This window comes from Schistocerca serialis, chromosome 5, assembly GCF_023864345.2.
Source record: "Schistocerca serialis cubense isolate TAMUIC-IGC-003099 chromosome 5, iqSchSeri2.2, whole genome shotgun sequence".
NCBI lineage: Eukaryota > Metazoa > Arthropoda > Insecta > Orthoptera > Acrididae > Schistocerca > Schistocerca serialis.
In genome coordinates, this window is record NC_064642.1 from 541,671,973 (window position 1) to 541,699,551 (window position 27,579).

General features: G+C 42.1%; 1 protein-coding gene across 1 annotated transcript in view; it reads right to left on the minus strand.

The window, feature by feature from the left end:
- The window catches only part of LOC126482069 (transient receptor potential cation channel trpm), a 177,462-nt gene that overhangs the window by 107,643 nt on the left and 42,240 nt on the right, over positions 1-27,579 (minus strand). The window contains exons 3-6 of the mRNA XM_050106045.1: positions 16,694-16,907; positions 7,539-7,698; positions 7,021-7,157; positions 6,284-6,440 (exon numbers count right to left, since the gene is read on the minus strand). Of these exons, the coding sequence (XP_049962002.1) occupies positions 6,284-6,440; positions 7,021-7,157; positions 7,539-7,698; positions 16,694-16,907 (668 nt within the window). The remainder of the gene's footprint in view (positions 1-6,283; positions 6,441-7,020; positions 7,158-7,538; positions 7,699-16,693; positions 16,908-27,579) is intronic.

The following is a 27,579-nucleotide window of genomic DNA, read 5'->3' on the forward strand; positions in this document are numbered from 1 at the left end:
CCATGGGAGTGCACATTACCACACAGTGGATTTGCTTGTAGGTGATCCCTTCAGAGAAGTAATTGTGGGTGAGAATGTATTTGTTCTTGGTGACCAGGAAGGAGATTGTAGGTGTGGAACCCCTCAGGCAGTGGGATAGGTAGTGTTCAATAGGAGGAAGGCCATGGGCATTAGGGATGTTAGTGTAAAGGGAGGTGCCATCAGTAATGATGAGTAGGGCACCATGTGGTAAAGGAACAGGAACTGTGGAGAGTTGGTGGAGGAAGTGGTTGGTATCTTTTATATAGGAGGGTAGCTTGTTGGTAATAGGCTGAGGGTGTTGGTATACAACAGCAGAGATTCTCCCAGTGGAGGTACAGTAACTGGACGCAATGGTGTGTCATGGGTGGTTGGGTTTATGGACGCTAGGATGCATGTAGAAGGAAGGAGTGCAGGGAGTGGTAGGGGTAAGAAGAGAGAGAGAGACTCTGGGGAGAGGTTCTGGGATTACCTGGCAGAAGAGCTCTGCCAGCTGTCAGATTCATCCACCTACAAACCCTGTCACAGTGACCCCATTCTAGAAATCAGCAGGACCTCCAGTCTCTGCTCAAATCCTCAGGCCAATCCCAGAACCTCTCCCTTGAATTTGTCTCTTCTCACCCCTACCACTCCCCGCACTCCTTCCTTCTACATGCATCCTGAAGTCCATAAACCCAAATACTCATGACTACCCATTATATCCATTTAATGTGTCTCCATGGGAAGAATCTCTGCTGTTGTAGACCAACATCTTCAGCCTATTACCAACAAGCTACCCTCCTCTATAAAAGATAGCAACCATTTCCTCCACCAGTTCCTGTTCCTTTGCCCTGCTCATTGCTATTGATGCCACCTCCCTTCACACTAATGTCCCTAATGCCCATGGCCTTCCTGCTATTGAACACTACCTTTCCCATTGCCTGACTGGTCACCATGACCAACTACATCCTAACTCACAATTAGTTCTCCTATGAAGGCATCATCTACAAACAAATCCATGGTATGACAATGGGCATCTGTATGACACCATCCTATGCCAACATATTCTTGGACATTGTAGAGGAATAATTTATAACCATCCTAAATCCCAAACCTATCTCCTGGTTCAGATTCATTAATGATATCTTCACGATATGGATAGACGTTGAGCATACCCTACCCACATTCCACCAGACCCTCAACACCTTCTCCCCCATTTGCTCCACCGGTTCCTCCTCAACTCGATGATGATGATGATGTTTGGTTTGTGGGGCACTCAACTGGGCAGTTATCAGCACCCGCTCTTCAACCCGACAAGCTGCTTTCCTTGTTGATCTCCACCTCAAAGATGCATACTTCAGCACCTCCATCCATATCAAACCTACCAACCACAGCAACACTTCCATCTCAACAGCTGCCACCCATTCTTTACCAAGAAGTCCCTCCCTTGCAAACTAGCCACCCATGGCCATTGCCCCAGTAGTGATGAGCAGATCCTCTTGAAATATATCAAGGGTCTCACTGAGGTCTTCACAGCCCATAATTAACCTTCCAACCTTGTATAAAACAGATCTCTCATGCTTTATCTCTCAAGTCACCCACCATATCCCAAAGTTTCACCACCCGGCCACAGAGCATTCCACTCCTGAATCAGTACCATGCAGTACAGGAGCAACTCCGCCAGGGTTTCGGCTAGCTCTCGTCACACCCTGAAATGAGGAATATCCCACTCAATTTCCTTCCCACACCTCCCACAGTGGTATTCCATCACCCACAGGACCTACACATTATTGCCATCTGTGCCTACACAACCCCAGCTCTCAGACCCTTACCTCATGGGTCATATCCTTGTATTAGTCTTTGATGCAAGACCTGTCCCATACTTCGTCCGAACAGCATCTACTCCAGTCCAGTCACAAGCATCATCTGTCCCATCAAAGGCAGGGCTACCTGTGAAACCAGTGCTGTAAGCTACAAGCTAAGCTGTAACCACCGTGCTGCATTCTACATGGGCATGACAACCAACAAGCTGTCTGCATGCATGAATGACTGCCGACAAACTGTGGCCAAGAAACAGATAGGTCACACGGTTACTGAGCTTGTTGCCCAATGCAGTGTTCTTCATTTTAATGACTGTTTCACAGCCTGCACAATCTGGATGCTCCTGAATTGCGTGGGACCTCTCCCTGCCATATATCTTACATTTCCATAACCTTCATGGCCTCAACCTTAGTGAGCCATTCTCCTATCCCTTTCTGTGTTCCATCTCCAGCACTTTACAACCCTCTAGTCCACCAACTCAACCACAATTTTTTTCCCTTGCCTCCTTTTCTGCTGCCCCTCCCTCCTCCTGCCCTCCATCTAACCTCCCAACTGCATGTAATTGCTGTCTCCTCTATCCACCTCGTCCCTGTTGCTCCCATTAGCAGCACTTTACATCCTGCATCCTCACTCCACTATCCCTCTTTGTCCCCTGCCTCCTCCTTACTCCACCACTCATATTGCTTCTCCCATCATGCAGTATTGCACAGAGTCTGGCTTTGGCAGCCAGAGATAGTGGTCATGTGTGTGTGAGAGTTGCATTTGTATGACTGTATGTGTGTATGTTGTCCAATTTGGATGAAGACCTTTTTGACCATAAGCTTGCTTTTTTTAAATAACAAGATGCCTATTAAAGTTTAAAATTTCATCAATGTGAGGGAAGCGTAAGCTCAGATGGGACAAGGTTATGAAAACAACTGGTTGTGAATCTGTTTAGGGCACAGAGTTTAAAACCTCAAGAGTAAAAGTAATCCTTGCTTGGTATTTAATCTGTGAAATTACAATATTTTTTTAAAAGATCTTGATTTTACAGAACAAGACTCAGACAGTTATGCAGAACATCATTTTTTTATATTCGTTTTAGTATTTACCTGCACATAAGGCGACTTGCAGGACCAATAACAATCACTATCTCATAATGATTTCTCAACATGGTATAACAGCATTTCTGTTATTAAACAATACTGTACTAAAAATTGCCCTACCTAAAGCTCTTGCCTCTTTAAACAGAGTAACCATTCAATGGTCATCCATTTTCAGTTCCTACAAATTCTTCTCTTGCCCTACTTTTACTCCTGCATGAAATACCTTCTTCAGTGTATACTCCATGAAACCACATAATGTCACACATTCAGCTCCTCCATGGTTGATGCATTTTACAAAGCCAAGAACAATCATAAAATGGACAACTAGTATTAATCATAACATCTGGAAGCATTTGGCACTTTCCTGGCCTTCCCAGTATTATTCCAAGTAAATAAATAAAAAGAGATACAACATATCATGAACTTTTGAAATTAATGGCTCCTGTTTGGGGAGCTAAACAGAAAAAAAACTGTGGGGGGAAAAAAAAGGTTATGCAGTATGAAGTGTAGACTAGACTTTTTGATTTCCTAATAATCACAGCAATCTTATAGCTGCTTCCTAGCCAGTCTGCCTCTGAACCAGTTTTCCTCTCTTACTACTACAGGGTGATCATTATTGATAACAATGCACATCTTCAGTTTAATCAACCTCATTTTGACAACAAAAGCATTGTTTTATAATTGTCAGAAATACAGGTCTCTGAGTTATTTGTAGGAAGTCTTTCTGGAGGAAACCATTATTCCTAATCAACATGTTGTTGGTTTAGCAAATTTTGCAAATGTGTCTTCAAATTAAATGTACACTTTTTCTCTTTTTATACCATGTTTTATTTGGAGGCACCATTGTACTATCAGCAAAATCTACATCTCAACAGTTTTCATTTCTTAGATTTTTAGCATTACCATCTTAAACTTTGTTTCCATAAGATTCGACTCACTTTGCAAGTGGCTCTATATTTGCAGTTCTTCTGTCCCCTTGTTCACAGCTATTCATGAATTTTCTTTCACTTTTTTTGGTTATGTATCATATATGTGTCTCAAGAACATCTGTCTCTTACCTCTTTTTGCACTGAGAGTATGATTGTCAGCAGTATGATCTCAATATTAATACTGCCACGTACATACATATATGTCATACGACTCACAACTAACGCTCACATGACTGTCCCATACATAATATTTCAAAAATACCCAATTTTTTAGCCTGTACTCCTGTCTAAAAGAAACATCCACATTGTTGTGGGCAGAGTTGTATTGTGTGAGACTTTATGTGCCATTAATGATTTAATCCTACCACAACCTATTCAATGCATGTGCCAGTAATGAACAGTTCATACATCCTATAATATGCAGTATTACTTACGTCCTATGAGAAAGCTGAAAAGGTACTGCAGCTCATTTTATGTCTTGTATCATTAAAGTAGTCACTCAAAGCAGTTACAGTGTATTCTCCAAAATTTTGTACATAGCTCTTTCCTTCTGCATGTTAGTAGTTCATACTATCTATGACATACATTGATTCTCTCAAAGTATTATGTCTCCAATGCCCAACTACATTCATTTACCCCACATGTGTTTCATATGGTTTGTAATATCCATCATTTTTGTTTCCATACTATTTCGAAAACACATTCAGTTTGAAAAATTTCAGCTTATTTACATCAATGCTCTTATATTATTTCTCCTCTACTCTTGTACCTCACCATTCTTCCTTTGGTAAAATTAAATTTTTTATTTGTGTATGCTTATAAAAACAGCCTCTAATTTACAGTATTCATTTCTCCCTTCATTCTTTTACAACTGTGACATGTTTCAATCTGTAAATATTTGTGGCCTTCCAGCCAGTTTCTGAGGCAAAACTGCACACACACACACACACGCACACACACACACACACACACACACACACACACACACACACACACACACACACACACACACACACACAAAATGTTATTGACAGCGAAATTAATAATCGGCAGAAGAGATATCGTAAACTCTGTCCCTCAGACTCTATTCATAAGATTACTTGCTAATTTAGTTTCAACAGCTTCCTTAATAATACTATCTCAACAATTGGAAGCACATGCCAGAATCTCTGTGTTGTTATATTTCATAGGATGACCGGTGTCAACACAGTGTTCTGCAATGGCAGGTTTGTGTGCCTTTTGTAAGTGTGTGTGCTGCTTACCGGTATGCTCAGTACACCGGTCCTCCACAGTCGTGATATTCTGACCCATATATATAGCAAGGTATTTTGCTATACAGTATGGCAGAGCACCAGTGTTACAATCAGATGAAGAGGAACCCTCTCCTTGTGGACCTTAGGGAGGCCATATAACCTAGGGAGAACAGTGCAATAAGAATTGAGAGACTTGATAGACTCTTGCGATAAGTAACTTTTCTTCACAAGGCTGTTGGTCTTTCTCTCAACACTTTTTGTGGGGTCAGCACTGATCCTGCAATATACTGGATCAGATAGTAAACACTGCATCTTTCACACATAATTGTACTTGTCCAAAACAATGGTACCATTACCGTTGCCTGCAAGTAAAATAACAGTATCCAGATTAACTCTAACTAAATGTAAAGCAGCCCTCTCAGCCACTGTGATATTACACTTTGGCAGATGTGCCACAGTTTTTTCTTGATGAAGGCAGGGTGTGCTGCTGTGAAAATATTGGCAGTTGTCGATGACGTCACCTGGCTGCATTCTCATACGTTATTTGAACATTGTATTCCCTGGAAGAAACTAGGGCCTCACAGCCAGACAACTGTTTCCTCCAATATTAATTTCCTTGCATTCTGAGAATTTAGTGTCATATTTTTATAAAATCTTCTTAAAATTGTACCGCACAGCTTGCATAAAATACATTTTGTTGTAAAATAAGCACAACATGTTTTTAAAGGTTTTTATAATTGACTTATTAATGTGAAAAGTGTGTTTAAAATGTTACAGATTCATTTTTGAAAATATTCATGAGACCTTGCTTCTCGTAAAAATATTTGTGATAGCGTACTACTCTCTTGGGACATATGATTTTGGGTGACTGTTTTCCTGTTGCTAGTCCTGGTGGCTTCCTATACATTACCACACACTTACTTTCTTGTTAGTTCCAGAGAGAGAAAAGTTTAGTTTCATACATAAAGATTCTGTTTGAACCAGTCTGTACTGGTGACAGATCCTGGCAGCAACTTGGAATCCTACAGGTGCTGCCTATGGTTTTTAATCTGTCTGTCTATACTTGCCGTAATTATCCATGAGAGTTAGTACACAATAGTCACAACAATGAATTAGAACATTTTAGCGATACTATGGCATATTATTAATGACACAATATTAAATTATGTTCCACACAATTCTGTAGCAGAATATTTACTTATGCATAAATGCTAGGAGATCAGCTGCACGACCAGAGCCATCACACACAACCACAGGTACTGGCGGATTGTCTGTGACATATTCCAGAACCGCTCTTATTGTGTTTGTTCCACCTTCAATTACTAAACATACCACTGGTGTGCTACAGTGTGTACCTGAAAAAATCATTGTAAATAATATGCATCAGTTCACAAACAACCAGTTTATTTATTTACAGTATTTCAATCAAATTGTGTATTATTTCACTAGAGTAGTTGTGTCCTTTGTTTATCAATGCCATAGTTGAAATTTGGTGCTACATAAGAATGTTGAAAATTGGATGGTTAGACCAAGTAACTAATGAAGTGGTAGTGAATCAAGTAGAAGGGAAGACTGTTTTATGGCACATCTTGACTATAAGAAGGGGTAAGTTGATAGAATGCATCCTGTGGCATTAGAAGTTACCTTGGTAATTTATGGAAGTGTGTGGGTGGGGGGAAATCGTACACAGATGAAGGCTTGAATACAGTAAAAAGTTCAGCTGGATGTAGGTTGAGTGGTTATGAAGGTAAGAAAGACTTGCAAAAAACAGACTAGCAGGAGAGCTGCATAAAATGGTCTTAAGACTAATGACTACAACACCATTTAACATCAAAGCTGGAGTTTGAAAAGAACCATTTAAGAGAAGCTGACAACAAATTACAGATAAACAAGCCAATCATAAGAGAAGGCCAAGTAAATACCAAATTTGCTTACCTGGATGAAGCTTTTGAATAGATATATATTTTTCAAGCTTTCTCCTGAGTATTATTTCAGCACCATATTTTCCGGTTATTCCATTATCAACCAGAAGAAAATATGCATGGCGGCTATTGAGAACAGCCAGTTTTGACCTAGAAATTGATTGTAAGGGATAAGAATAGAAATTTATTAGCATGAAAGTTTCATGGATAAAACATCATGTTATAGCATGCTCATCCTCAGTTTGGTTCAACTAGTACAATATAGTTAGAATATCATGTATTTCAGTTTTGTGACACATCAATTGATGAATTTTGCATGATTATGACATATTCAATTGGATCTAAACTTATTGTGCAAGCCTTTGGTCACTTATCAAATACAAACAGCGATGATTCAGTCATTAAACAAATTTCTGTTATAAAAAAAACAAATTTCTGTTATAAAGTCATCATTAATAATCTCTTTTTAAACAAATGAGACTTGTGTGTTTCAGTGAAAGCTACTCAAAAATATTAGTAATTTATATTTACCTGGGTGAAGAAATAGAGTGATATGGTACATCCCTGTTATGCCCAATGAGTTCATGGTTATTTTCAACAATTCCCCATGGGGCAATGCCAATGCTGATGACACGACCACTACGTTGAGACCTTTCCAACAACAGTGCATCACCAACCTGTCTTGTTACACCTAGACAGAAGTTCAAGAGGAGTATGATTACAGTGTTAAATCTTTTCTGCACTACAAATTGGTTATAAATGAAACTTCCTATCGGATTAAAACTGTGTATGCTGGATTGAGACTCCAACTTGGGACCTTTGCCTTTTGTGGATAAGAGCTCTACCAACTGACCTACCCAAATATGACTCACAGCCCATCCTCACAGCTTTAATTCTGCCAGAATCTCGTCTCCTACCTTCCAAACTGGCAGAATTAAGGCTGTGAGGATAGGACGTGAGTCATGCTTGGGTAGCTCACTCAGTAGAGCACTTGCCCGCGAAAGGTAAAGGTCCTGAGTTCAAGTATTGGTCCATCACACAGTTTTAATCTGTCAGGAAGTTTCAAATCAGCACACACTCCACTGCAGAGTGAAAACTTCGTTTTGGTTCTACATACTTTACCATATACTCATACAGCAAATCAGGGAAATATGCCACAGATTATATGAACCAGACTAACGAAATGATTTAGTCACAAGGTAAATAAATAACATCCATGTGTCATAGATACAATTAACTTTTGAATGGAAAATAAGTGCAGTACAAAGTAAAATTGCAATTTATCAACAAAATTAATCAATTTTTGAAAACCGAGTCTTTTCTCTCATTCCATCTGTTAAGCCTCACATGACCTGGGATTCTGGATGACTTTTCCAAACTCTCCCCATTTCCTAAACCTCAGCAGCCCCTTTTCTTCATTCCTCTTCCTTTCCCTTCAATCCTTCTGGAAGGGGAATGGGCCACTGGATCCTTAAGGTTGCAAATTTCCTTAACCTTCATATATGTTTGTTATCCAGCAGCCACTTTGTGAGCAGAAAATAAAATGTCATGTTGATATCCACTTTTTGACATAAGGATGTTCCACAAACTGCTGGACAGACATGTCTGGAACTGTTGTGGGACAGTTCTTAACATAATTAGTAGCAATTCTCAATGTCTTAGTTCTTTCCACTCCCTACCTCATGGTTTTACATAAATTTTTTAGTTTAACTTCTGCCTCTCTCTTCCCCTCTTCATCTCTTAATCCATGATTGCTTCTGTTTATGTCCCTTCTTTCTCTGACTTGAAGCTGTCACAGTACTTGCTAACATACCGTCTTTCACCTTAACCTCCAACAGTGTTTTCTTCATCTTTCCTTACCCTCCTTACCCTCCCCCCCCCCCCCCCTGCACTCCTTTCTCCTCACACCAGATGGATCCCTTTCAACTTAGGGGCTTAATGACCTGCCACCCCCTCTTCCAGACCTATCCCAGACAATTCCTTTCTCTGAAGATCAGACATAGCTGTAGTTGTAAATGCTAGGTGTAAAGGGTGTCCCAAAAGGTACTTTACAACTTCAGTGTCACATAACTCAACTTGTAATTAGCTTGGAGAAAAAAGTAAAATTTATATGATCCACAAACTCAAAAGTTTTATCCTAGTTCTTTAATAAAGTTCTACGTGCACGCCCTTGTGCAGGGTATAGTATCTATTCGATATTTCAAATCATTCCCAACCATTTCTAGCATGTCCCTACCTTCATGTGCAACAATGTCCTGAGCATTAGCAGCACATTTTGACATGTCATCTGGTTTGATTTCTGTAACATGTGCAGTCAGTACAGAAACAAATGAGGATGCTTTTGGAGTTCCCAGTGCACTGTCATATGAGGGATTTGCAGTTCTTTTGATGTCTTAGGAACAGATATCTGTGGTTAAGACTGGACAATGTGTTGATTCTCTCCATATCTTCATCATTATTCTTTGCTCTGCCTACAGGTTGCTTCAAATCCATACTCCCTGTTTTCATGAAGTCCCTTTGGATGCAGCCACAGTCAACTAAAACTTTCTGAAAGATATAACTGCCATTTGACTGTACAGCAAGTTTTATTTCACAATCTAGGCTTAAGCCTTAGGCCATTATCACATGTTACAGTTGCAACAGATTAAAGCACACGTTGTCTGGTACATGTACTTTTATTGGGCCTTAATCTGTTGCAGTTGTAACACTTGATAATGGCCTAAGGCCAAAATCCAGATTGTGAAGTAAAATCTGTTGTATAGTCAAATGACAGTTATATCTTTCAGATAAACATTTATTCATTACAACACATGAAAAAAAGCATCTTGCACTGGTGCATGAGACAAACTTTACTTTTTTCTCTAAGTTAATTGCAACTTGGTTTCATGACACTACAGATGTAACGTACCTTTAGGGACACCCTGTACCATTTTCTGTTTACAGTGTTTTATCATTAGTATAGAAGCTGCACAGCCTGAAAGTAAATGCTATATGTCATTCTATCACTATAAACTTTAGACATATTGTATCACGCACCAACAAGCAGTGAATGTGCCATCTGATATTTTGCCAAACTTAGTTTTGCATTTCAGAATGATATTGGCTGTAAAATTCTAATATAAAACATCCTGAATAGGTGTAGTCTAATTTTAAAAATGCCATACATAGATACTAAGTCACCACCGAGAGTTAACTTAAGCTTCGGCGCTCACCGGAGCTTACGTCTTGGCGGTGACTTAGTATCTATGTACCACATTTTTAAAATTTTATTATGCCTATTCAGGCTGTTTTAGTTTCATTTCTAGAACATGCCCTCATAGACGTATTATAGAATCAGGTATATCTTCTGAAGAAGGCTCAATTACTAGGGCTGAAACCTAGGTAAAGGTTGGTTTCATTACTGCAATCGAGGCTGATAGTTTCTTATATATTAGATTTTCATGATTGCTGACTGGGCTGCAATGTTGAAAGAACTAAAATCACTGTGTATGGGCTTCCATGTAATGGTGGCAAAAGTATGCCTACCTTCTTAGCACAGTATACCAGACTGTATTGTGTAAACAGGACGAAATGGCTTGTGTACATTGTGCAGAATGTCAAAATTCTTTAACAAGTAATTTCAAATTTAGACTGTATGCACGTTGTCACTTTATGGCAAGAAGTATTGTCAGTACACGCAGTTGTCCATCAAACTGGCATAAATCAAACTGAGGTCATCCAAGCCTTCAACCACTGTTGCAAAACAAAAGTATTGAAGACGACTCATTCTGCTCTCCTGCAGTGAGTAGCTTCAACTGATGACTGTTACCTACAAGCTGTGACTCATAGGTACCCCAAGGAGATGCAACATAGCTGTATAGCTGTCCACTGCCCTCTTTCCTCTTTTTTTTCTTTTTTTTGTGTACAACTGCAATGGCTGTGCTTACTCTGATGGTAGTCAGCTATCTCCACATGACAAATGTGGCCTACAAACAAAACTACAAACCCCCCAGCACTGATGCATGTGAAGAAATTAGCTGAGGGAATAATGTGATCAACTGCATCAACAAGTGCAGGATTTGTCTGAAGCCAGAGAGTCAACATACAAGTGTGTGGAGGTGTCCAAATACCAATATAGATCTCAAGCATGCAGTTGAACATGTAAAGCAGAGATGTGAGTTAGTCTGCTTTCAGGCCTATAACATCATGCTCACAATCAGTAGTGCTCCAGATGTCATCACACTTTCTGTGGAGATGTCTTGATACAAAAAAGCCTATTTCTAACCTCTAGGTACGTGAAACAGCTGTACGATCTCACACAGCCAAACAAACACACTACTGGTCATTAAAATTGCTACACCAAGAAGAAACGCAGATGATAAATGGATATTCGTTGGATAAATATATTATACTAAAACTGACATGTGATTACATTTTCACGCAATTTGGGTGCATAGATCCTGAGAAATCAGTACCCAGAACAACCACCTCTGGCCGTAATAATGGCCTTGATATGTATGGCCATTGAGTCAAACAGAGCTTGGATGGCGTGTACAGGTACAGCTGCCCGTGCAGCTTCAACACGATACCACAGTTCATCAAGAGTATTGACTGGCGTATTTTGACGAGCCAGTTGCTCGGCTACCATTGACCACACGTTTTCAATTGGTGAGAGATCTGGAGAAAGTGCTGGCCAGGGCAACAGTCAAACATTTTCTGTATCCAGAAAGGCCCTTACAGGACCTGCAACATGTGGTCATGCATTATCCTGCTGAAATGCAGGGTTTGTCAGGGACTGAATGAAGGGTAGAGCCACGGGTTGTAACAAATCTGAAATGTAACGTCTGTTGTTCAAAGTGCCGTCAATGCAAACAAGAGGTGACCGAGACGTGTAACCAATGGCACCCCATACCATCACGCCGGGTGATACGCCAGTATGGCGATGATGAATACACGCGTCCAATGTGCGTTCACTGCGATGTCGCCAAACACGGATGCGACCATCATGATGCTGTAAACAGAACCTGGATTCATCTGAAAAAATGGCATTTTGCCATTCGTGCATCCAGGTTCGTCGTTGAGTACACCATCACATGCACTCCTGTCTGTGATGCAGCATCAAGGGTAACCGCAGCCATGGTCTCTGAGCTGATAGTCCGTGCTGCTGCAAACGTCGTCAAACTGTTCATGCAGGTGGTTGTTGTCTTGCAGTCGTCCCCATCTGTTGACTCAGGGATCAAGACGTGGCTGCACGATCCGTTGCAGCTATGCGGATAAGATGCCTGTCAACTTGACTGCTAGTGATATGAGGCCATTGGGATCCAGCACGGCATTCCGTATTACCCTCCTGAACCCACCGATTCCATATTCTGCTAACAGTCATTGGATCTCGACCAACGCGAGCAGCAATGTCTCGATACGATAAACCGCAATCGCGATAGGCTACAATCCGACCTTTATCAAAGTCAGAAACGTGATGGTACGCATTTCTCCTCCTTACACGAGGCATCATAACAACGTTTCACCAAGCAACGCCGGTCAACTGCTGTTTGTGTATGAGAAATCGGTTCGAAACTTTCCTCATGCCAGCACGTTGTAGGTGTCACCACGAGCGCCAACCTTGTGTGAATGCTCTGAAAAGCTAATCATTTGCATATCACAGCATCTTCTTCTTGTCGGTTAAATTTCGCATCTGTAGCACGTCATCTTCGTGGTGTAGCAATTTTAATGGCCAGTAGTGTAATAGGTGTGTCCCTCTTGGGTCTAGTCACATGAGGCCATTAAGATTTTGCATGGCATGGGGTATGCTTCTCCTGAAACCATCGATTCCATACTCGCATGGCGGTAGTTGTCTCCTCATCAATTCTAGTAGCAGTATTGTAGAGTAATAAACGCTAGCCTCAATAAGCTGTGGTACATTAAAATAAGATTTCTGAACGAGATATCCACTGCATACTCTTTTGTTACATAAAGAATATTGTTGTCATTACTCCAGGTTTCTTTGTGTGACTGTGCTGAAATGCTAGTCATTTGCATATCCAAGCATGCGGTACACTCCATGCAAATGTGACATTTTTTCATGGTGTTTCAATGGCCAGTAATGTATAAAGTACCGGCTTTAATTCTGGACACTTCACTTAAATGTTCGTTCATTTTAACATCACAAAATGTACAATACAAGGTATGGTATACTACATCAATAAATTATGTTTCTATCATTTCTTTACAACATGTATATTAAATCAAACAATGGAAACTCCAGGTAGGAATATAAACAATGTAGGAAAAAAGACTCTACCTATTATAAAGAAGACACATCAGGTTGCAGACAGGCACAATTAAAAGACACTTACGTAAAGCTTTCAGCCACAGCCTTCATCAATAAAAGGGAGACACACATCGTTCACACATGCAAGCAAGCATACGTGACCATCAAATCCAGCATTCCAGCCCGAAATGCTGAAGTTGGCAGTCGTGTGCATGACGTGTGCTTGCTTGTATATATGAATGATGTGTGGGTCTCTTAATGGTGAAGGCTGTGGCTGAAAGCTTTACATAATGTTCTTTTAATTGTGCCTGTCTGCAGCTTGATGTGTCTTCTTCATTGTAAGTAGCAATCTGTCTTTTCCTACATTGTTAACATGTATGCTACATATTTATCATTTTAGAAAATGGGATATGTTATATTTTTATTATAAATAAACGTAACTGACAATTATTTACAAACTTCACTGTTGTATATGCTTCTGCAGCTGCAAAGCAATTTTGTCACTTGCTCTGTTCTGACAAATTAGACAATGAATGCGTGTCATTATTGCTTTATCCAGTGGAGTGTACGCTAATGTGGAACTTCCTGACAAATTAAAACTGTTTGCTGGACCAAAGCTCGAGCACAGCACCTTTGCCTTTCACAGGCAAATGCTCTACTGACTGAGCTACCCAAACATGATTCGTGACCTGCCTCACAGGAAGAAGAAGAGAAGAGAAACTGGAGGAAGTAAATCTGTGAGGGTGGACTGTGAGTCGCTCTTGGGTAGCTCATTTGGTAGAGCACTAGCCTGCAACAGGCAAAGGTCTTATGTCTCGGTGTTTTAATCTTCCACAAAGTTTCCTTTCTGATCATTGTTGTAACTGTAGTAGTCAGTAATATATTGTTGTTGTTAAAGAGTAAGATTTTTTTTAAAGTGAGGGGGGTCGAGACAGAAGACAGTATTGAAAACAACATTTCCTGCACTGCAACTTGCTGTTTGTTCACCGTGTAAAAGGAGTAAGGCAATAATACTCTGAAAGGAGGGCTCCATGCAGAAATAGCAAAATGGCTGGGTGGAGGTGCTACATAGTTGGGTGTGAGAAAAGTCTGCAGGCAGTATGAAGAATCTAGGTCAACCAAAACTGCTGCAAGAACCTCCAGGAAACCAATACTGACTGGCATAGAACCTGCCGCCTTTCTCGGTGAGATCATCTGCATACTGCAAAATATGTAAATGCCACCTGGAAGACTTCAGGAGTTGAAGTTTCTGATCGAACAATCAGGCAAAAACAATGTGAAAAAGGTTTGCGAACGAGGACGTGAAGAAAGATGCCTTATCTGAACAAAATGCAGACGCAGAAACTTATGCAATGGGCCTTGCACACAGGGAATGGATGCAAAAAGACTGCTAGAGTCCTTTGGAGCGAGGCATTGGGCGTCTGCAGTGTTAGAAGGCACCGTTAAAGGCAAAAAGTACCAAACAGTAGTCTTGGTGTTGAAATTGCTGCCCTCTATCCGTGATTTGTTTCAAGGTAGCAACGATCGGTGCATATTTCAGCAAGACAGTGCGCCATTTCTGATCAGCCAGAAAATTATCATCACAAACCTAATATCGACATAAACCCATCTAGTCGATAGCAGTTTTGACCTGGCGAGGAATGATAGCTAGAGAGACACACTCGTGGTGCATGCAGAATCAGTGACAATGCTGGTCATGTGTAGAATGGCGGATGGGCGCATCCTATCTGAATTTGACTGAGGGCACACGGTGACAGCCCAGAGGCTAGTCACGCGGACTTCGGAAACTTTAAGACTTGTCGGGTGTTTTAGGAGTGATGTGGTGAGTGTCTTCAACGCATGGTGAAACCATGTCTAGACGTCGTAGGCTGGGCAGAATGGTAAAACAGGGCAAGCGGAGCTAACATCAGACTTTAATGCTGGGGAGTACAAGTGTGTCTCAATATACAGTGCAATGAACACCTCTAATGATGAACCCTCATAGCCAATGACCCATGCATGTGCCAGTTTTAACACCAAGACATCTGCAACTACAACCGAAACGAGCATGTGACCATCGACACTGGATGTTAGCAGAGTTGCAGAGCATTGCACGGTCTGACGAATCCCGATACCTTCTGCATTATGTCAAAGGTATAGCGCGAATCCATCGTCTTCCAGGGGAATAACTTCTTGACACCTGTACTGCAGAAAAGAGACAAGCTGGCGGCGGCTCCATTACGCTCCGGGAAACATTCACGTGGGCATTCATGGGTCCAGTGCAGCTCCTGCAAGGCACCATAACGGCGAAGGAATTTCTGCACTGGTTGCAGACCACATGAGGCCTTCATGACGACCATGTTTCCCCAGAGCAATGGCATTTTTCAACAAGATAATGCGCCGTTTCACAAGCCCAGGAATCTGACGGAGTGGTTCGAGGAACACGGTGGCGAGCTCCAATTGATGTGCTGGCTCCCTCAACTCGCCAGATCTGAACACGACCAAACACATCTGGGATGTGATAGAATATGGCGTCAGAGGTCTTTGCCCCCTTCCCAGAATTCACGGGAATTAGATGACTTGTGTGTGTAGATGTGGTGCCAGCTCCCTCCAGCCACCTACCAAAGCCTCATTGCTTCCAGGCCATGACGCGTCATCACGTAGACGTACAGGCTGTTAGGTACTGTCAGTGATCATAATGCTCTGGCTGATCAGTGCGTCACTTGCAGCACTATAGTGTGCTTGCTGACATAGCCCGGCAACAGACCCGACCTCATCCCGAATGAGAATTTATGGTCAAGGCTGAAAATTATGGTTTCGTGACGGAATCCCAGTAACAGATGGATCTGATTGAGGCCATCGTCAGCTCAAGTGTTAGAGAGACCACACTAGCTTTCCCACATTCGGTAAACTTGACGCCGCGCAGAATCGAGGCGATAATCAAGCCAAAATGATGAAAGATGAAATACTGCGCAACATTCCAATAATTTCTGTATCAAATAATTCGTAACTTCCCAAAATAATTCGGTTGCGAGTATTTTGCTAGATTTTTAAATTTTTTAATATATAAACTCAGCGTTTCAAACAGCAGACATTAGGACATGTTTCCTGAAAATTGGTGGAAATTACAATGTTCACTTCAGCTAAAATAAGTTCCTGAATGCAGTATTCGATGAATTTCTTCAAAGTGTCCAGAATAAATGCCACTACTGTATAGAGATGGCAATGATCACAGTGGCAGCGTACAAGATTTGTTTCACAACCTTTCCAAAAAAATATAGGGCTACTGTTACGAACATAATTCTTCAACAAGTTAAGAAACAGTTACACTCTCTCTGTATCAAAAGCAGATACTTCGCAGATAATAACTTGGTGACAAACTGTAAATCAAATGTTGTAGTACCGTTACGCTTCAATCGTATTTAGTAAATGTTTAAATTTATAATGTGATGACACGTACCAGTATTTGTACCACCAGTGAATATCCACGCCCCAGTGGTCTTCGCCGCTTTTAGAAGTCCCTTTCTCAGAACTTTCTTTAGCTTTGGCTGTAGTTCAAAGTTAGCCTTACCACCTTGTACCGTGATCAGCAGCTTTGGCAACTCAAGACTCCATTCACGAGTGAATAATTGCACTATCAGCTCAGGTCTTGTGTCGTATGCGAGGCGCACGTACTGAAAATAACAGGAACACCATCAGAAACAGTAAGAACAAGAGGATGAAGAAGAAATAAAGAAATACATTTGCGAAACTGACGCATTAAACAGTTTTTAAGCAAATTTTTTTAAAATCATTACCAAATATAGTCACTGTAAAACATAGGCTATAGGCCTACACACTCTGGTAGCTCAACATTCGTGCGAAATGTCAAATAACGATTTAATAACGTCTGCGCGCTAACAGGAATATCAACTCGAAATATTATGTCATAAATCATTATTAATTGATATGTTTGTTTTTTTATTTCTTCCAGAAAATATTCATTACTCTATGCGTTGACAAGATCGTTGAATATGATCACAGCCGAAAGTGATACTCTCCAGCGTTTCACACTGCTCGAATACCTTCCAATCAGCACATCGCCTTAATCGATAACGAGTTTTCCTTTCTTGATTACAGTCAGTGCTTTACTGAGAAGTTGTTGTCATTTGGTTTGCAGTAGTCCTACACAATGAACATCAGCATCACTTTTTTTTTATCTTCTTCATTGCTATGTTCCTTGCCAAAGGTCTACTCGGAAGACGCAGCGCTAAATCTCCTGTAGGGTTCCGAGATTCAATCTGAAATTTAAGATAAAACTATCCCAGAAATATGCCAATTATCCCTAGGAGAACAATTCATGGTAGGGATCCTCCACGGTATTCAGTCACTGTAAAGAAACTTTTAAAGAAACAGAAACTAATGTACGGGGTGGTTATAATTAAAGTTGCGCTACTTGAAAAACTAGTGATCGTCTGACAATGAAACTTTGTGGAAACATTTGCACGGACATGTGGAATAGAAATAACGAATATACCATTGAAAGAAACGCATTTGAAAATTTGCATACGACGTTTACATTCCAGGTTATTGATGTTGCTCACTGTGACAACCATGTGCATCCATGAAGCATTGAACCGCAGCAGAGGCTCCTTTCCACAACTGTTCGCAGCACTTTTCGAACGGTGGACAATGGAATGATCTGCTGTCCTGACACAGCTCGTGCGCTGCTAGAAGATCGCACATTGCGTCCAACATTCTCAGCTATGGCAATAGGAACTTGTTCAACAATTTATGGGGCAATTGGCCGTTGTCCCAAATCACCGTTTAATTCGAACTTCCGAATCATGTTCTTCAATTCTTATGCGGGAAGAGGACCTCCTCGTATTCCTTTAGCGCATCGATGCTCTCGCGGAGAACAGCAGCACTATTGCTGTTGTTTTGATAAAAAAAAAATCTTTACGAGTAAAGCCCTGCTCACCTTGTCCAGACCCCTGCCGACTGTCAGCAACTGTAAAGCACATTGAAGCTTGCGTTTCAACCCAGCTTCGCCGTACCAGTACCAGGGCCTGACGGCAAGTCATGTCACTAACACTACTAACAACGCAAATCCTGCAACGCACAGTATGAACAGTATTCTCATAAAGTTGGGTACCAACACGGTAAATAGTTTTCCATCTACTCTTTCTCAATACCGAAAGTGTGATTATAACCACCTTGTGTAATGTGTATGTATACAACAAAGTGTAGGGTTATAGATAGTGAGATGCTGAAAAAAAAAAAACACGTATAGCTGTTAAGGGGATAATGCGTGAAGTTTTCAACGGCTATCGTATCGGCATATTACCAAATAATCTCTCACAAAACCCAAAGCAATTCTGGTCATACGTTAAGGCAGGTAGTGGTACTACTAAATATAGTGTCCAGGCATTATCGACAAGGCTGGAACTGAAACTGAGGGTAGCAAAGCAAAAGCAGAATTGCTGAACTCCAATTTCAAATGTTCCTTTTCAACTAATATGCAGAACTGCCCTAGAGTACTTCTCGCATCAGTGCAAAGATTAATGATATAAATACGAGGGTGTTTTGAAAAGTTCTCGGAACGGAATAGAAAAAAGTACTTACGTCACTGAAACTATTTTTATTTTTCAATGTAATCTCCTTATAGATTAATTCACTTGGTTCCAGCTCCTTGATCCCATCTCAAAAATAAGTTTCCTCCAGGCCTGCAAAACAGTTGTCAACTCCGGCAATCAATTCTTTGTTTGAACATTTTAAGTGAATCTTAGCCCACCAAGAAAAACTTTCAGTTTAGGAAAGAGATGTAAGTCTGACAGAGCCATATCAGGTGAATAAGGCGGGTGTGGCAACAATTCATACCTTAGTTCGTGTAATTTTGCCATGGCAACGGCACATGTGTGCGGGAGCGCATTGTCTTGATGGAAGATGACTTTCTTCCTCGCTGAACCTGTTCGCGTATCTTTTGTTGCAGTTTGTCCAGGAGGTTAGCGTAGTTTCTCCAGTAATTGTTTGCCCAGTGGAGAGATAATCTACAAACAGAATCCCCTTCGCATCCCAGAACACTGATGCCGTGACCTTTCCCGTCGAAGGAATTGTCTTTGCTTTCTTTGGTGGCAGAGAATCAGCATGTTTCCACTGCTTTGACTACTGTTTTGTCTCTGGGGTGTAGTAGTGCATCTGTGGTCACAAACTGGTGCAAAATATCTTGTTCGTTTCTCCTAACACGGGCCAAACATTGTTCCGATATGCCCATTCTCATGCACTTTTTATCCAGCGTCAAGAGTCGTGGCATCCATCTTGCAGATAACTTTTACATTTTTAATTATTCAGTTAAAATCTGATATACACTTTCAGATGACTTTTGGCAAGCGTAAGCAATTTCACGCACTTTCAATCGGCGATCCTCCATGACCATTTTGTGCACTTTTGCAATGATTTGTAGAGTAGTGACACGTCTTGGCCGACCACAGCGCGGATCAGCAGCTAAACTCTCCTGACCAAATTTAAATTCATGTGTCCATTTGGCAACAGTTGTATATGAAGGAGCCTATCCCCCAGTGTATCCTGGAAATCGGAATGAATGATCTTTGCTTTCATACCTTTCTTTACCAAGTACTTAATCACTACTCGAATATCTATTTTTTCCATCTTCACAAATCGCTGTACGGGAACAACAACAGAGCCACGTCACCGCCAAGCTCTCTTCCAAGAGCACTGACGTGGCACGTATTTACAGGCAACAGTCCAATGAATATCACGTGAACAACTCGTTGCACTAGCGCTGTCCTCTCGTGTGATTCCGAGAACTTTTCAAACCACACTCGCATTACTGTAAACGATACTGAAAAACAGCTGAAATTGCTAAAATTGAACAAAGTACCAATGCTACATGGAATCACTATCAGGTTCTACAGGGTGTTACAAGAAGGTACTGCCAAACTTTCAGGAAACATTCCTCACACACAAATAAAGAAAAGATGTTATGTGGACACGTGTCCGGAAACGCTTAATTTCCATGTTAGCGCTCATTTTAGTTTCGTAAGTATGTACTGTACTTCCGCGATTCACCGCCAGTTGGCCCAATTGAAGGAAGGTAATGTTGTCTTCGGTGCTTGTGTTGACATGCGACTCATTGCTCTACAGTACTAGCATCAAGCACATCAGTACGTAGCATCAACAGGTTAGTGTTCATCACGAACGTGATTTTGCAGTCAGTGCAATGTTTACAAATGCGGAGTTGGCAGATGCCCATTTGATGTATGGATTAGCACGGGGCAATAGCCGTGGCGCGGTACGTTTGTATCGAGACAGATTTCCAGAAATCGGCGTCTTAGGGAGCACGGAACATTCCAGCCTATGACTCGCGACTGGGGAAGACCTAGAACGACGAGGACACCTGCAATGGACGAGGCAATTCTTCGTGCAGTTGACGATAATCCTAATGTCAGCGTCAGAGAAGTTGCTGCTGTATAAGGTAACGTTGACCACGTCACTGTATGGAGAGTGCTACGGGAGAACCAGTTGTTTCCGTACCATGTATAGCGAGTGCAGGCACTATCAGCAGCTGATTGGCCTCCACGGGTACACTTCTGCGAATGGTTCATCCAACAATGTGTCAATCTTCATTTCAGTGCAAATGTTCTCTTTACGGATGAGGCTTCATTCCAACGTGATCAAATTGTAAATTTTCACAATCAACATGTGTGGGCTGACGAGAATCCGCACGCAATTGTGCAATCACGTCATCAACACAGATTTTCTGTGAACGTTTCGGCAGCCATTGTTGGTGATGTCTTGATTGGGCCCCATATTCTTCCACCTACGCTCAATGGAGCACGTTATCATGATTTAATACGGGATATTCTACCTGTGCTGCTAGAACATGTGCCTTTACAAGTACGACACAACATGTGGTTCACGTACGATGGAGCTCCTGCACATTTCAGTCGAAGTGTTCGTACGCTTCTCAACAACAGATTCGGTGACCGATGGATTGGTAGAGGCGGACTAACTCCATGGCCTCCACGCTCTCCTGACCTCAACCCTCTTGACTTTCATTTATGGGGGCATTTGAAAGCTCTTGTCTACGTAACCCCGGTACCAAATGTAGAGACTCTTCGTGCTCGTATTGTGGACGGCTGTGATACAATACGCCATTCTCCAGGGCTGCATCAGCGCATCAGGGATTCCATGCGACGGAGCGTGGATGCATGTATCCTCGCTAACGGAGGACATTTTGAACATTTCCTGTAACAAAGTGTTTGAAGTCACGCTGCTATGTTCTGTTGCTGTGTGTTTCAATTCCATGATTAATGTGATTTGAAGAGAAGTAATAAAATGAGCTCTAACATGGAAAGTAAGCGTTTCCGGACACATGTCCACATAACATATTTTCTTTGTTTATGTGTGAGGAATGTTTCGTGAAAGTTTGGCCGTACCTTTTTGTAACACTCTGTATAAGAATCAGCGGCTGAGTTAGCCCCTCTTTTAACCACAATACGCTGTAGATTCATTTGACAAAAAACTATGTCCAGTAGTTTGAAGAATGCACAGGTTACAGTAGTCTACAAGAAGGGCAGCAGAACGATCCACAAAACTACCATTCAATATCCTTGACATCCATTTGTTGCAGAATCTTAGAATATATTCTGAGCTCAAACGTAATGATTTATCTCTAAGAGAATTATCCCCTCCATGGCAACCAGCAAGAATTCCGAAAACATAGTTCATGTGAAACCCTACTCCCACTTTTCTCGCATGACGTACTAAAAGCCAATGGTCAAGGCGGTTAGCTAGATGCAGTATTCCTCGATTTCCGAAAAGCATCTACGCTTATTATCAACAGTAAGATAGTATTGGGTATCAAGGTAAATTTGTGACAGGACTGAAAATTTTTTGGTAGGGGAGATGCAGCAAGTTATCTTGGATAGAGAGCGTTAACAAGTGTAGAAGTGGCTTCGAGTGTGCCCCAGAAAAGTGTGTTGGTGTGTTGGGTCCATTGCTGTTCGTGTTGTATGTTAATGACTTTGCAAACAATATCAGTAGTAACCTCAGACTATTTGCAGATGATAAGGTTATCTATAATTAGGCATGACAGCACTTAAATTGCAGACTCCGGACATAGCCTTCGAAAACCTCGGACATTTGAGTCAAATCGGATTATTTTCCCGGACACGTACAGCTTGTCGACGGTAAGTTGTTTTTTTAACATAAACGAACGAAATTACCTACGCTCCAGCCCTCATTGTGTGAATTTTAACTAAGATTTATTAAAAACTACGTATTTATTTAGAGTCAATCTAATATCTCCAGGCACAAAAAAGGTCCCGGTTTACCCCGGACTGCTGTATAAAAAAAGACCAAGACGGCCTCGAAGCTAGGACAAATCCGGGGAAACTCGGACTTGTGGCAGCCCTATCTGTTAATGAAGTACTGCCTCGAAACAGCTGCACAAATACTGAGCCAGATCTTGATAATATTTCAAAGTGGTGCAAAGTTGGCGACTAGATTTAAATACTCATACATGTAAAATTTTTCAGTTCACAAAACGAAAACATACAGTGAAGAGCCAAAGAAACTGGTACACCTGCCTAACATATAGGGCCCCCGTGAGCACGCAGAAGTGCCGCGACACGACGTGGCATGGATTCGACTAATGGCTGAAGTAGTGCTGGAGGGAACCGACACCATGAATCCTGCAAGGCTGTCCATAAATCCGTAAGAGAACGAAGGGGTGGAGAGCTCTTCTGAACAGCACGTTGCAAGGCATCCCAGATATGCTCAGTATTGTTCACGTCTGGGCAGTTTGGTGGCTAGCGGAAGTGTTTAAACTCAGAAGAGTGTTCCTAGAGCCACTCTGTAGCAATTCTGGATGTGTGGAGTGTCACATTGTCCTGCTGGAATTACCAAAATCAGTCGGAATTCACAGTGGGCACGAATGGATGCAGGTGATCAGACAGGATGCTTACGTACGTGTCACCTGTCAGAGTTGTATCTTTGACGTATCAGGGGTCCCGTATCACTCCAACTGCACACGCCCCACATCATTACAGAGCCTCCACCAGCTTCAACAGTCCCCTACTGACATGCAGGTTTCATGGATTTATGAGGTTGTCTCCATACCCGTACACTCCATCCGCTCAATACAATTTGAAACGAGACTCGTCCGACCAGGCCTCATGTTTCCAGTCATCAACAGTCCCATGTCGGTGTTGACAGGCCCAGGCGAGGCGTAAAGCTTTGTGTCCTGCAGTCATCAAGAGTATATCAGTGGGCCTTCGGCTCCGAAAGCCCATATCGATGAAGTTTCGTTGAATGGTTCGCACGCTGACGCTTGTTGACGGCCCAGCAGTGAAATATGTAGCAATCTGCTGAATGGTTGCTCTTCTGTGACGTTGAACGATTCTCTTCAGTCGTCGTTGGTCCCGTTCTTGCAGGATCTTTTACCGACCTCAGGGATGTCGGAGATTTGATGGTTTACCGGATTCCTGATATTCACGGTACACTCGTGAAACGGTCGTACGGGAAAATCCTCACTGCATCCCTACCTCGGAGATGCTGCGTCCCATCGCTCGTGTGCCACGTTCAGACTCACTTAAATCTTGATAACGTGCCATTGTAGCAGCAGTAACCCATCTAACAACTGCGCCACACACTTGTTGTCTTCTATACGCGCTGCCGACCGCAGCGCCGTATTCTGCCTGTTTGCATATCTCTATATTTGAATACGCATTCCTATACCAGCGCTGCGTGTAGAATTCTGTGACTACATCATCAATGAGTCATAACGTGAATCGGTCAACTCATACAAATGGATGTAAAATGAAACAATCATGTAGGCTCAGGAGTAGGTAAAGCAGGTGGCGACCGCGGTTCATTGGTATGCAGTCTGTCTGAAAAGAAGATTGCTTACAAAACTCTCGTGTGATCCACCCTACAATAATGCTCTAGTGTTGGGACTCGTACCATATAAATGCAACAGGGATATTGAACTTATACAGAGTAGGGCAAATATTTGCTGGACCCAAGGGAGAATCTCATGGAGATGGTGAAAGAACTGGACTGGCAGACACTATCCCTCCCCAGAAAATTGTTTCTATCCCGAGAAGCTCGCTCACAAACGTTCAATAACCAATTTTAAGTGATGAATCTAGGAATATACTAAATCATTTGCGTGCTGCTCCCACAGGGTTCGTGAAGACAAGATTAGGTTACTTAACAAAGCACACAGAGGCGTTTTAGCACTCGTTCTTTCCGCAGTCCATGCTTGAATGAACGGGGAGAAGCAAGATGGGTGCTAACTGTGCCCTCTGGCAAGTACCTTAAGTAAGCCCCCTTTCCTCTTCTGCATTCCTCCTGCATGCCCCCTCACATTCCCAACTCAACAGAACGTCGCCAACATATCGTTTCTCACCGTTGTAGCATGCTGAGACCAAAAAATTCGCAGATGTTCTCGGCTCTTTCTAAATACAAGGCTGCCTCTGTAGGCCTTTCAAGAACTAGATTCAAATTGTAACTAAACTTTTCTTTTATATACCTTTGTACACGCCACTCTCAGTGAATGCTCCGTCACAGCCTTTGCCAAAACACTCACTCATATCTTGTCCTTTCCGGTTTACAGAATCAATTACCTGATGTTCGAGACTGACCTTTGTCCTGAGTGTAGGAGGTAAATTATTCTCATATTTTCACTTATGAACGATTTCCAAAACAATCTCTGATTATTTTAACATGGCGAAAGACTTGTCTTGACTAATCTGTTTTACTAACTTTTTCACTTTTCCTTCCCACTTTAATTTTTCCTTATTTCTTGGCGTCAATGCCACCTCATTCTCGGAGGGACTTGCCCCGAATGCCACAACCCAATTGCGCTCCCCCTATTATCGCTGGATAAATTCTTTAATTGTACGCTGATTATTTTCCGCATTTCCTCTTATTGTTAGAGTAAACGACGCAAATAGCGACGTGACGCAGTTCTCAAAAATACAGGAGTCTCATCATCTGCCCACGTCGTTGCTTAGCATCAGTTGAAAGCGTGTTGAAAGGCGAGCAAAACAAATGTTTCTGTTGGTAAGCCATCCACTGGTATCTAATTTCTGTCAGTTCTTGGCACCCAAAACATGGTCTTGTTCAAATAGACGGGACCTTTTGGCGGACGCATAACATAAATTCTCATACGTACGTATGTTTAATGAATATGGAGATCTCCGACACAGCAGCTATATTCAGGATGATTTGATTTTGCACACCAGTCTTCCAGACTGTTTAGCAACGTTTTTCGGCGGCAGTTCGTGTTGGAGAGACATGAATTTTCTACAATGAGATTTTCACTCTGCAGCGGAGTGTGCGCTGATATGAAACTTCCTGGCAGATTAAAACTGTGTGCCCGACCGAGACTCGAACTCGGGACCTTTGCCTTTCGCGGGCAAGTGCTCTAACAACTGAGCTACCGAAGCACGACTCACGCCCGGTACTCACAGCTTTACTTCTGCCAGTACCTCGTCTCCTACCTTCCAAACTTTACAGAAGCTCTCCTGCGAACCTTGCAGAACTAGCACTCCTGAAAGAAAGGATATTGCGGAGACATGGCTTAGCCACAGCCTGTGGGATGTTTCCAGAATGAGATTTTCACTCTGCAGCGGAGTGTGCGCTGATATGAAACTTCCTGGCAGATTAAAACTGTGCTAGTTCTGTAAAGTTTGGAAGGTAGGAGACGAGGTACTGGCAGAAGTAAAGCGGTGAGTACCGGGCGTGAGTCGTGCTTCGGTAGCTCAGTTGTTAGAGCACTTGCCCGCGAAAGGCAAAGGTCCCGAGTTCGAGTCTCGGTCGGGCACACAGTTTTAATCTGCCAGGAAGTTTCATGAATTTTCTAAATCTTATAATGAGAGAAAAACCGCTATGTTATAAATTACACGTGCTCCTACGAAGTTGCAATGCCACGTACTTTCTGTAGTCGCTGGTACAGACAATGTTCGTCAAGCTGAGTATATCATCATGGTGTGTTCAAACACACGCTTTACATGCACATATCGTAATAAATAAGATTTCTAAGACAGTATAGACGGATTTCATGCATTAAGCTGCATTTTCGCCAGAACACTTATTTGCGTTTTAAACCATGGGCATTTTAGTAATGGTATGAAATCAGATTTTAAATGATTTCTGTTTACGTTTTATTAAATATGGTGGATCCGCTTTATTGTCTTTGTGCCGTAGCAGTCGTACCGTCAATACCAGCACAGTGCGTGCGGTTCTAGGCGCTTCAGTCTGGCACCGCGTGGCCGCTACGGTCGCAGGTTCGAATCCTGCCTCGGGCATGGATATGTGTGCTGTCATTAGGTTAGTTAGGTTTAAGTAGTTCTAAGTTCTAGGGGACTGATGACCTCAGATGTTAAGTCCCATAATGCTCAGAGCCATTTGAACCATTTTGAACCACAGTGTACCCATATTTTATTGGCTTTTCCTCTCCGTAGTACTGAATCGGTGTAGTCAGCTGGAATTTGAGCTGATAATTCCTCTCGCTGACAACACTGGTGATTAATTATGTCATGTTGTGCGTCATATGTTCAAATGTGTGTGGAATCTTATGGGACTTAACTGCTAAGGTCGTCAGTCCCTAAGCTTACACACTACTTAACCTAAATTATCCTAAGGACAAACACACACACCCATGCTCGAGGGAGGACTCGAACCTCCGCCGGGACCAGCCGCACAGCCCATGACTGCAGCGCCTTAGACCGCTCGGCTTAATCCCGCGCGGCTTGTGCGTCATAGGTCCGACGCCATTGGCATCAGCAAGGGAAATCTAGGGTGACCGCTGCCCTCCCCCTTCCACTCTCCCTTCCCCTCCCCCCCCCCACCCGGATTCTGGAGTTATGTATGAGTTCGGTTAACGGGCCACAGAGCAAGTGTCACAATGTAAGTACGGAAACGTCGTTCCTGTGTGTACAAAATGTAGACTCCTATAGATTGCCTTTTCATCAGTACTGTGAATATTTTCTTGCGTAGTGGAAATAATTTGAAGGGTATGTTGATGACGGTAAATCTGCGCATCAACATTTGTAAACTTTGTAATTCACCGTATTTCAGCACAATAAAATAATCTGGGAACGAAGTAACTCAGTCCCTAAGCTTACACACTACTTAACCTAAATTATCCTAAGGACAAACACACACACCCATGCCCGAGGGAGGACTCGAACCTCCGCCGGGACCAGCCGGGACCAGCTGGATGGTAATGAAGTCGTTGGTTCGAATTTCGCTAGTAGCATACCTTTCTTTTACTTTCGATTTCCTCTATAGGCAAGGAGAACATTATTTCTCTACAATCTTTTCACTGCAATCAGA